Source organism: Myzus persicae, unplaced genomic scaffold (genome assembly GCF_001856785.1).
Source record: "Myzus persicae strain clone G006 unplaced genomic scaffold, MPER_G0061.0, whole genome shotgun sequence".
Lineage (NCBI taxonomy): Eukaryota > Metazoa > Arthropoda > Insecta > Hemiptera > Aphididae > Myzus > Myzus persicae.
This window is the reverse complement of record NW_019102974.1, coordinates 231,535-243,700: the sequence shown is the minus strand read 5'-3', so window position 1 is coordinate 243,700 and position 12,166 is coordinate 231,535. Positions and strand designations below refer to the sequence as shown.

Below are 12,166 nucleotides of genomic sequence, written 5' to 3'. Positions count from 1 at the left end.
TTTTTATATTTTATTTTAACTTACCAATAATAAAGAATTATTTTTCTTTCTCTATTTCCTTAACTTCTAATACACTTTGTCTTGCTATCTACCTTTCCTTCTATTAGGTGGTTATACTGCAGGTATTATAACAACAAATTAAATCTGATTTTTTTCCCGCGATTCCTTGCGCCTGCGATGGATTCGGACGACAATAATATAAATCATTTCCACATTAGTAAAAATCTTTCCCGTTCTAAATTTAGTCACAATCAACAATTTTCATCGATCATCCCTTTTGCCGTTTGGATGCTATCTGTGTCCGTGTAGACAGTGCATTCCACCGTGTTTCAATAAATTGTGTAATTGTGTATGTCGGTCTATGGGTGGAAGTGGTAGAAAAAACCCAGGACTTAATCTTTCTAGACTAAATTTGCAGGTGATATAATTACACAGCATTGTACAAAATTGTATAAAGAACCGGTTATAACGTGTGTTTACCCATTCATATTTATAATATACGCCGCACACACGATATAATATATATTTATGGTCATAGAGGTATAAATCGCGGAGAGAGGGTGAATGGCGGTCATCTATAAGGGAAATCTCTAATAACAACTTACTAACCATAACTCCGAAACTTAAGTCAATCCTCTATATTGATTTATATACTTATTACTTATGGGCTACAACATATTTGTGTTTGAGATTTCTTAAAGTATTTTTTATATTTTATTATAATTTTTTTTTTAAACTGCAAATGACTGGTAGTTATTACAAATAAAATATTTTTGAATTAATAAGACATTTTATTTCAGAAATAACAAAAGGAAAAAAATACACCTTTAAACTTTTAATTTTTTTTTAACTGTCAATACCGGGCACCTATGTACAACTGAAAGTGATCTTTATTGCCCCATCAATTTTGACAGTTACTGGCCGAATATAATAAAAATGATTTTTAATTATATTGTATCACAATAAATAAATAATAAATCAAGCGTTTTATAGCTACAAGCACCTTAAACTAGATACATAACACATAGCATATAATAGATTAATAATTAACTTAATAAGATGAAATAAACACTTGCCATAATTTCTTTTCGAAGGGCAAAATGTAACAACGCCATCTTCGAAAAAAAGGACAACAAACAATTCTGTTATCATTTGTTAACATGATATGGCGTTAAAATGTAGAGTTTAATTTTAATACAATAAGAAATTGGCTGAATGATAAAACAGGCGCATGTAAACTCCGCCACAAGTATTAATTTTTAGTGTAAACTTCGGCAATGAAGAAAATCAAGTCGTCACAGTTTAAAATTTATATATAGGACAGGTGTTGTGTACATTATTATATTATCCCAACAAATATACAAAAATTAATAAGATAATAAATAATAATAATAATATTAATAATTATTAATTAATAATTGTCAGAACAAATCATCCAAATTGTGATGTGTATTATCATAATAAATAATTTTAATAATCATAAAATATGTACCCAGCAACCTAGGTATGTTATGTTAAAATATGTTGAACTGTGATCTTAAATGATACAATTTATAGATATTCTGACTTCTCAGTCTGATTTAAATTCAATATCATAAATTCATAACTATTTATAACGTTCTCTAACACCATTATTTTGGATTTTTGAGCTTCTTTAGTTGAGATATATTATTAAGTTTTAGGTACATAAGCACTGGCGGAGTTTCCATATATCCATTACAGGTAAGAAAATAAAAATGTCGAAGTTTACATTAGACCTTTTTATTACCTTTTTATCTAACTGGTATTCTGCCGGAGTTAACAATCGCCTGATAAAACGGATTTTTATCAATCTTAGTCTTTGAGATTATCTGTGTAACCGGTATATGCCGGTATTCACCCTTTCACCCCTACCAACTTATATTATAATATGACATAATCGGTAAATCACGATTGACCATCTAGTGATAATTATTGTTGTATAAATAGTGTATAACGGCATATAGATATAGATATGCTACAATTACTTTATTATTATTGAGACTCGTACTTAAGCGGTAAGTAGGTAACCTACCTATATGTCTATATGTACCACCTCCAACCCGCGATTTATACTATTATTACCATAAACGAGTTCGTTACACACGACTGCATAATAATATCTGTATTGTATTCGTGAAAAAAAAATCAAATCAAGGGATTTCTCCCGTGGTATACCCATAGACTATAGAGTATAATATGATGATCGCGATGTATATCGGTAACAAACGAGTCCAGAAAAACGAGTATAGAAAAAACCCGTCGATGTAGCAAACCACTTCCCTCGCCCCGGCTAACTGTTGCAAATATTTATCTGCAGCGACATTCCTAGCATGCAGTTCTCGTAAATCCTACAGGTTGTTATGGCGGGCGATAAATAATATTCCGTATAATTATTAATTATTATGTTCATGTGACGCGATGGGAGCTAAGAATTACTTGAATATTGCTTTGAGAGGACGTATCAGTAATTTCCCCAAATGACGTTAAGCGTATAATAACACCACGTCACCGCCGAACGCTATGATCTCTAGAATAATTTAACAGAAAGCGCGACACGACTATGTTATATACAACATAATATGATTATTATAAATTATAATATTGTTATTAATTTATTATGATAATTATTTTGCGCTTTTATTCTGATTGCCCAATGCATTATGTTATTACTGCAGTGACGTAGGCAGTTGCAATTTCTTGTTGTTGTTGTCGTTATGTGATTTTTACGCAAATACTACTTCTTTTGTTCATCTGTACGACTGTACTATAATATTGGCTCAAAATTGTATCCTCTACAATTATTATCTGCCAAACAAACAAAACACTAAATCTCGAGAAAATATGTGTTAAAAAAAATTGTTACTACCTATTCAAGTTACATACAAAATAAAAAATACATTCCAAATTTTTTTTTTTTAAACGTAGGGATAACCAGTAAAAGGAAAAAGTCTAGTAAAAAAGACAAGGGTAAAAAGCGTCAAAATTTTAAATTTAAAGGTATATTGCAAGGACAACGTATTGTTATTAATTTACATTTTAGAGAGAAGGGCACTATATCAAATTTTGATTATTTAAATTGTATCGTTTCATGTTTCCATAATTCAATAATCATTTACACTATTTGAAAAAATGATGTTCCATTGGCAATAACAGCATCGTTGTCGGTATTATTATTGTGAGATCAATCGTCATCGAGAAAATGAACAATTGGCAATTGTATAATTATTTCATATTTGTAACGCAAGTCGCAATCTATATGTATATATAGGTGACAAAATTGTCAGCAGAGTACCTTATCGAATAATACTATTTTTATTTTACATAAATGTCATATTATAATTTACATACGAAATTAAAATTAAAACTATATATTTATTTTTATTGCAAATTATAAAAGTCATAATTTACATATGAAATTAAAATAATTTTTAATTATTATTTCATATAAAATATAAATGTAATTTTATTCATATAGGTAATATTTTATAATTTACATTTTTATAACTTACCATGGTTATATAAATATATTATCCTTTTACGATGTCCTATTTTTTTCATTTGGTGGAAAATAAAAAGGTACAATTTTGGCGGAAGCTAACCGTGCGAGTACGTGCCATAATTAAGGCTTAAGCAGTGTAACTGTGTAAGTGTAGGTTTAACAAACTATTGTCAATATAATATTATCCATATTATGTAAACTTTAAAAAAGATTAGCTTACACGGTTCCACGTCTTGGTCCATGTTGGTTAATTGGCTTTTTAAAAATTTGTCAAATTAAAAAAAAATAATTGTAATTTTACACATTAAGTCCAAGTATTGTTAAGTACTTAACCAGTGATATTTCTTGAAGTAGGAACTAGGAAGTAGTACTTATCAAAATAATACATATACGTCATGTACAATTGCAGACCAGATTATAGCTTAACTTTTCAAATAGATCATCATCGTGTCCATCTTTGATACGTCTGATTTCTATTTGCAGTTTCATATTGACTCATACTCTACCTAACAGGAGTTATTATGGTCGCACCACCCAATACCCATAGGGCATAGACTGCATGAAAAATGAAAATAGTCTGGGGTCACACCACACGTCCACACGTCATTAAAATAGAAAATAATTTAAAATCCATATCGTGCTGAAATTTATTCACAGGTGCTTCCCATGATTGTCGTTTGAAGTTGGTCACAATGCTATTTATCTTATTGCCCACGTTGTTTTCTTATCAACAATAATATTTACATTTTAGTATTTTACAATAATCTTTTGAAGTTGAAATACCTAGTTGATAGTTGATTTTAAGTTGATACATTTTTATTTGTTATTAAAAAAAAACTGCATCAGCTATCCTGGTTATTCGACGATATTTATTTTCATTTATATTATTATTTATTATTTATTTATCGTTTGAAATAAAAAAATTCTATTTACTATTTATTTCATAATTCTTTTCAAAACGAATGATTTTTGTAATCTAAGTATGAGGGTCATCGAATTTTTCAGTGGTATTGGTGGAATGCATTTCGCCCTGAAAGGTATAACAAGAGTTGTACTTAAAACATTACATGAGAATGTAGTTGTAAATGTCAAATTTTTTCAGAATGTAACTTGGAAAATTTTGAAGTTGTCCTTGCTGTAGATATAAATACAGTAGCAAATGCAGTATACAGACATTTTTTTCCATCGACTAACCTCAGAGATTTGAACATTCTTTCACTTAGCTCAGAACAGTTTGATGCATACCATCCAGACATATTATTGATGAGTCCACCTTGTCAACCTTTCACGAGGTAAGCTTTAAATTTATTATTGTTAATACACTCTCATACAGTTTATTTATCATATTTTAATTTAATTTATAGAAATGGCCTTGTCAAGGATATTAATGATGAAAGGACAAAGCCACTGCTGCACATTATTGAAAATATAATCCCGAAATCAGAATCACTTAAATATATTTTAGTGGAAAATGTTAAAGGATTTGAAAGTTCTTTGGCTAGAGACAAATTAGTTACCGCATTGAGTCGGTCAGGTTTTACATTTAAAGAATTTCTACTTAGTCCCGTACATTTTGGCATTTGCAATTCAAGATTGAGGTATTATTTATTAGCCAAAAAGAAACCATTAGATTTTGCAATATCCTTACAAAATGATATCGTAAGTTACTCAGGAATCATTCTAACTAAATATATATTATTATGTAGCAAAATTGCCTATCTTGTGCTAATAATTGTGATTTGTGTCCATCTGACTTTTCTCAAAGGAAATTAATTTACTGATCTTGAGTATTTTGTCATCTAAAATCAAAAATATCATCATAAGCCATACTAATGTAAGCTGAATACCCACATTTAAGACCAAATCCCTAACTGAATGTCAACATTTAAATTTTGCATTATTCTCAGTTTTTTCTGCATCACTTACAATTTTTAAGCACTTTTTATTTTTTTATTTTTCACACTAATATTGAAATTTATGTTAACCTGTTAATTATTATAGTTGAATTGTTACAAGTTAATATTCATTAATTTGTTGTAGATGACCAGTTAGGTTAGGTTAGGACAATGTATACAAATTATTATTATAAATGATCAGCTGGTACAATCACAAACATGTTCTTCTTTTTTTAGTATTAACAAATATATTTCTGTAAGATTTCTTCATCCTCACAAATGTTTTTAAATATTTCGCATTACATTAAGTATTGCCATGTACCTATATTGCAACAAAAAATCTACAGTTAAATATTTTTACCCGAGATCTAGACAAAATTATTAACTATAGTTGAATTAAAAAATTTAAATTAAGTATATTCACTAATAATTCCCATTTGGATCAACAAAATAATATGTTGAATATAAAATTTAAATTCATGCTAAAATATTTTACATAATTTTGATTTTAATGACTATGAAAATATTTAATATATCAGACTTTATCATTTTTTAAATAGATAACTGAAAATAATTGGGACGACAAATTGTGCGACCGCGTTCAACAAGTTTCAGATGTATTGAGCGAATCTGACACAGAATTAGAAGAATATTTTGTTAATGACAAACAACTATTGAAAGGCGGCAAAGCCTTGGACATTGTTACCAAACACAGTAAAAGATCATGTTGTTTCACTCGTTCATACAGTTCATACTTATGCGGCACTGGTTCTGTGTATTCCAGTTTGTGCGAAGAAAATATCAAAGAAATTATTAATGACAATAACAATAATTTAGAAGTGCTGAAAAGCTTAAAATTAAGATTTTTTACACCAGCAGAAGTTGCAAAGTTTATGTGTTTTCCTGTATCAGATTTTCCGGTCAGCAAAAAAAAAGCATACCAACTTCTAGGCAACAGTATAAATGTTTATGTTGTATCTCGATTATTATGTTTATTATTGCCTTAAAGCCTTTAACTATATTAATATGATGTACATAATTCTATTTATATATGTTGAATGTAAACTACAATACATTTTTCAAATATTTGTTGTGAATAAAGTAAGTTTTGGAACCCAATACTGTATTTCTTACTATATAATAACTATTTGAATATTCTTAAGAAGACCCTACACCCACATGTATTGTCTCTGTCTTACTAATGTACAACATAGTAAAAACTGTTTTGCGCAGGATAGAACCACTCAGAATATAGTGACAGTTAAGACTCCAAATTAACATAAAATATATTTAAGAACATTATCTGTGAAATATCATTTTTTTAGTTTTTTTATATCACTTACACAAAAAAAGTTCTTTTTGTTTCAAAATTCGTTATTTTTGTGTTTTTCAAACTTGAATAACTTTTTTTTGTAGTTCCGATATCGAAAAAATTAAAAATTATATTTCAAAGCCAGTTACCTTTTTTATGTGGTAAAAATTTTGTTTCATAGTTATGACTGTAGCCTCCTTAGTTCTTTCTCAAGTAAAATAGTTTTTGCTATGTATTACACATGTGGATCCTCTTAAGATAAACCTAGGTATAATTTAATTGCCATACAAACACGAGTACACAATATAAAATGGATAAACAAAAGTTTAATATATAATGTACATATATAAATAATGATACATGATAATTTTTATAAATTTTATCATCTGTGAAAATGGCTAAAATTAATGAAGTGAATATTATTAATTGAGTATTTATTGTTACAAAAAAAAAAAGAAAACTTTAAAATAATGTAAACAACATTTTTTAGGTATATATTTCAGATGGATGTCTGTATATCATGATAATTAAAGAAACTATTAAAACTGAAAGCATATATTATAGTAGCATATTGAAAATGGCTGCCTAATATAATAATTGAACATAATAGTAATTTAATTCTTACATTACATATCAGTCCATAATATAAATTTCTTTATTTTCCGAGTGCTTTTTGCATATCGGCAGATTTTTGAATCTTGGCCATCTCTTTTTCTATAAAAAAAAATAATAATATTATTAAATGCATAATAGGTAATTATTATAAAAACAAAAGTAGTTAAATATATTTTTATACTCTGTTGAGTGAGAGAAAATGTCAATTCTGCGAATTTCCCTGCAGCACGCTACCATCAAAACCAGTTCACCTACGATAGTGTGCTCAAGAAGAACTGATTTTTTACGGTTAGCAGCGTGTTCTCTCACTGATCTGAGTATGGGTAAATATCAATAATGACTTATTTAATGAGAATTCATAATAATAATACCTAAAGACTAACAAAAACCAACCTTTTTTCTCGTCTTCTCTCTTTTTCGCAGCTTCTGCACGTTGTTGTTTAATGATTGCTAATCTAGCTAAATCTGCTCTTGCTTCATCTGTCTTACCTTCAGCTTGCAGCTTTTGATAATGCAGTTTTTTCCGTTGTCTTTCAACTTCTTCTCTGTGGACAATATCGATCATGTATAATGTAAAATTTAATCAAAAACAATAAAAATAAACTTAATCAACCTTTCACGTCTAGATAATTGGGCTGGTTCTGCAGTGTCTAAGGTTTCGTTAAGCGTAGCTAATTTCTTTGCTTTTAACTGTCTCCTATTGGGATTTTCAATTTGTATCAGACCCGCAACACCTTTTTTATTCTGGGCAAAAACAAAAAATTAAAATTTTCATAGCCCCACCATAAATATTATAACAACAAATTATAATTACATCGTCCGATTCTTCTTCAGATTCGCTTTCACTTTCCGTTTCGTCCTCACTATTGCTCTTGTCACCTTTGGTCACGGGTTTTTCTTCTTCCTCACTCGACGATTCGTCATCGCCTCTGTTATTTTTTTTCCACCTTCTTTCCTGTTCTTCGCGTTTTCTCTGTTCTTCTAGTTCTTCGGGATTTGTAAACCTGCGACTCCTTCCTTTGTGGTTGGTCCATTTTCCTGTGGACGCCAAAAATCAAAACCGATCAATCGTAAATTAATTATTTAAAAAAAAAAAACGCATTGTCTCAAGATCGACTCGGAACAAAAGAATCTCGACGGGGACGTTCGTCCGAAGAAACTATCGCGGTTGACGTACCTCTTGGCATTTTGGAAACTTAAGGCTTTCGTTCGGCGACAAAGAAATCAGTAACGATCTAGTAAAGTTTATCGAACACAAAATACACAACTAGGCTGCGGGCAGTAGGCACGATCTATTTTCGAATTTTGGATTTCAAAATCGTTCTGAGGGACGAGACGACACTGTTTGTATCAAATATTATTTATCAAAACATTGACGTCGATGATAAAATTCACTGTTCTACGGCGCTGTATTATATACTTATTATATATATATATATATTTATATTATATTATTGCATCAGGCTCGCCGCCGCCGTCTTGGAAAAACGTTCGTGGCAAAGAGGTTGTATAAGCACGAAAGTGGCGCGATACTGCGATACCGTTGCCACGGCATCCGCGTGTTTGGCGCACTTTGCCAACACGAACCACAAACGATTTTTATTTTTATTTGATTTACATTATACTATAAGTACTAAAAATTATTATTTCGTGTTTGTGGCCCGCGTTATAGTATTGAATAATATTTTCAACCGTCAAAGATTATAGTGCAACCGTTCACGTTATTAACAAAAAAAAAAAAAATATTATCACCAGCCGAATCTCACGTTGTCTGCCAAACAGGCACGTAAATCTGTTATATCGCGCGTGTGCGACGAGTAGACGGCGTCGACGACTACAAGAAAAATATTCAAAAAACTCGAGTTTCATCATAATTATTTTTATGTAATATTTTGTACGACTATACCTACTGTAATATAGGTAATAATTTTGTAGCGTTGGACGTGTTGGAGTACCGATTTTCCGTAGCATTTTGATTTTCAAATATTTGCACGATATTATAAATTGCTAATAACGGTGGCGCAACTAGAAAACAATTTTTGGGGGGCGGGGGTGTTACATTGTTTCAATATATATAAACATAAGGAATAACATGCTCGCAGCGAAAAAACAAGATTGGGGGAGGGGTATAACACCCCCCCCCTCCCCCCACCGCCACCACCACTGTTGCGCCACTGGCAAATAATGTATGCATTCATATAGGTAAAAATAGTCAGTGCCGTGGTAACTTTCATTGGAGCCCCTATAAATACATTATTTAAACATTTGCACCCTTAAAAATGTTACAACTTTTAACACCCTAGAGCACTTTCCCCAATTCCGGGGAGGGGGGCTTAGCACGACTGTGATTATAATAATAATTCAATAATAATAGAATAATACACGTCTGTATAGCACATTTTAAAATTGTAGTTTATTTAGTATACTAGCTGTCCACTGTAACTATTTCCCGTACGCTAAACATTGTTTTTTTTTAAATATGTGTGCCATATTTTTACTAAACACTAATTATAAATTATAATAGTAATATGATAGAATGTAGATAACTAGTGACAACCGTTTAAACAAACAAAAATATGAGTTTTTATCCTTTATTAGTGCATCCCCATCCCCTCATGGTGGTACGGAGGTAGGTACCATGAAAATGTTTCCAGCTATCATAGTTTAAGGCTCTACGTTGATCGGTCAGTCAGTTTTCCAGTTTTTTTTCAACTTTTCTTTCCTTATAATTGTTCTCCCGATGTATTTGGGAATATTAACTACTTTTCAAAAACCATTAGGTTTTTGACCAATATATTTTTTTTGTGCTTTTTGATGCAATTTTTTAAACATATGATGGCCGATATATCGTCGTTTAACGTCGATGCCATCATAAACAGTGACTGAAAAACTGAGGGAAATCCTCCTCGTGTGTATTTACCTTGAGCCATTTTATGTTTTCAATACCTACACCAATAAGTATCTCATGTTTAATTTGGGGTGGTCATCGTTTTCGTCAACAAATTTGATTTTTGTTTCATCCTAAGCGAAAAAAATTTCGATTGAAAGGCGAATAAACAAACTATCAGTGGTTCTATCTCAATAATATAGGTAGAAATAGGTTTGGGGAAAACGACTGACCTATAAAAATTAAAATTGATCTTAAGGAATTGTTTTGTAGTTAAGTAGACAGTTGTTTTTAACGGTATTTATGAATGGGAAATAAACACGATCCGTAGATCCCGAGGAATTCCAAAGCTATTAAGGAAAAACGAAGTAGATTTTGGTGGTGGACGGCGGAAGCGTGACTAAATTAATTAATTTTAGTCATTGGCAATTGAAAAAAATGTTAATCAAATTACGTCATGGAGTTGATATTAAGAATTTGCTATTTTAAATATTTCAAACAGTTAAGCAGTTGCGTAAAAACGACGCGATAATACGAACAACGATATGTAAATATATGTACCTACAGAAATTCCAGCTGATTATTTATTATTTTGTGCTATTGAAAGTCGTGCAACCATTTAATAATATGTATATGTAGATATTAAAATGGAATGTTGATTGTTACAACTTATAATAACGGTTAATAATGCGTGTTGTTATTATTGTTAATAGCGTCATAAAAAAACGTACCCCTGAACGGATAAGCCTAGGGCCTGGATTTCTAAGTAAATAAGATACTCTGAACAATTTTAATATAAAATAATAGTACATTAAATTTCCTGAACGACATGGTCTTGATTTACTTGAAGGCCGAAGTCACGAAAGAATGAGAAGAATATGTTTGTAATTTGTTACAATGATATAGACAAAATGTATAGCGAACTCCAGTGTTGGGTATTGCTACGTAAATACGTAATACAAATTACATATTCCTGTAACGAAATTACTTTAGTAGTAATGCTTTAGTAACTTAGTTATATTTTATTTAAATTAGCACAATTGTAAAGAAATAACTTTTTAAAGTAAAATCTTGACGTTTGTTATTTGAATTACAATATTAAATAATCTGAATTGTCAACAATTAATTTTCCTGAAGTACATATTTCACTCAGTCCTTTTACAAGACACCAAAACCACGCAAATTTGTAGTTACACCTGTCTAATTTTCCTTCAGATTTCCGACAATATCGTAAAAAATGCATAATTATTTAAAACGGTGTCTTTACTTTTGCAGAGAGAATGGCCGACAGCGTGCCCGTATCGGATGTTGTTTGCGTCGACGACATGGGCAAGGCCAGAGTCATGGAACCCGTGTTGGCGGACAAGGTGGCCGGTTTGAGGGACCAATGCACGGAATTCATGAGCGGTAACCGCTGGACGGACGGCGTGGTGGCCGGAAAAAGGAAAAGTAATCCTTCGTTTTTTAAACAGATATAGAGCTGTACCGCGAGGCGGTGGACACCTTTATCGGCGTCATGGACCATTTGGCCAAACAGGTGGAGCGAGAAAAGCGGGAAGCAATCGTCGCGTCGAACAAGCTGGCGTCGTTGCCCAACAAGGCCGAAGAAGAAATCGCTACATTACAAGTAACCGTGTGGTCGGACATTCCTGGGAGGGGGGAGGGTCAACATTGATTTGCTGTGTTTAATCTTTTCAATTTGTATTCTATTGCAGACACAAATCGAACAAAAAACCACGGAGCTCGAACGTTACAAGATCGAGCACAGGTCGCTGCAAAAAATCGAATCCGATCAAACAGATTTAATAAATCGGTTATCGTTTCAAAACTAAATGGTTTTTGATTACGTTTTATGACACTAGACCTGTGCGAATCATTTATAATAATTAACATTTCAAAGGCATAATGATACAAATATAAACAGCAATACATCAATA

General features: G+C 31.1%; 3 protein-coding genes across 5 annotated transcripts in view; 2 read left to right on the top strand and 1 right to left on the bottom strand.

The window, feature by feature from the left end:
• LOC111033518 (intraflagellar transport protein 20 homolog) overlaps positions 1-12,166 on the top strand; it is a 15,616-nt gene extending 3,450 nt beyond the window's left edge. Inside the window, exons 1-4 of one of the 3 annotated variants that reach the window (XM_022314294.1) lie at positions 8,807-9,226; positions 11,505-11,636; positions 11,702-11,856; positions 11,945-12,166. In XM_022314294.1, coding sequence (XP_022169986.1) covers positions 11,510-11,636; positions 11,702-11,856; positions 11,945-12,061 — 399 coding nt within the window. In that variant the 5' untranslated portion in view covers positions 8,807-9,226; positions 11,505-11,509 and the 3' untranslated portion in view covers positions 12,062-12,166. Of the gene's footprint in view, positions 1-8,806; positions 9,263-11,504; positions 11,637-11,701; positions 11,857-11,944 lie in introns of those variants that run through there. The other 2 variants (XM_022314292.1, XM_022314293.1) reach the window with 2 other exon arrangements.
• Positions 4,273-7,199, top strand: LOC111033516 (tRNA (cytosine(38)-C(5))-methyltransferase). Its single transcript, XM_022314289.1, has 4 exons — positions 4,273-4,557; positions 4,623-4,812; positions 4,885-5,179; positions 5,976-7,199. Exons 1-4 carry the CDS (start codon positions 4,503-4,505, stop codon positions 6,420-6,422), a joined length of 987 nt encoding a protein of 328 aa, XP_022169981.1. The 5' UTR covers positions 4,273-4,502; the 3' UTR covers positions 6,423-7,199.
• On the bottom strand, positions 7,196-8,700 carry LOC111033517 (28 kDa heat- and acid-stable phosphoprotein-like). Its single transcript, XM_022314291.1, has 5 exons — positions 8,520-8,700; positions 8,157-8,380; positions 7,956-8,086; positions 7,736-7,887; positions 7,196-7,441 (listed from the first exon to the last, which is right to left on the bottom strand). Exons 1-5 carry the CDS (start codon positions 8,527-8,529, stop codon positions 7,383-7,385), a joined length of 576 nt encoding a protein of 191 aa, XP_022169983.1. The 5' UTR covers positions 8,530-8,700; the 3' UTR covers positions 7,196-7,382.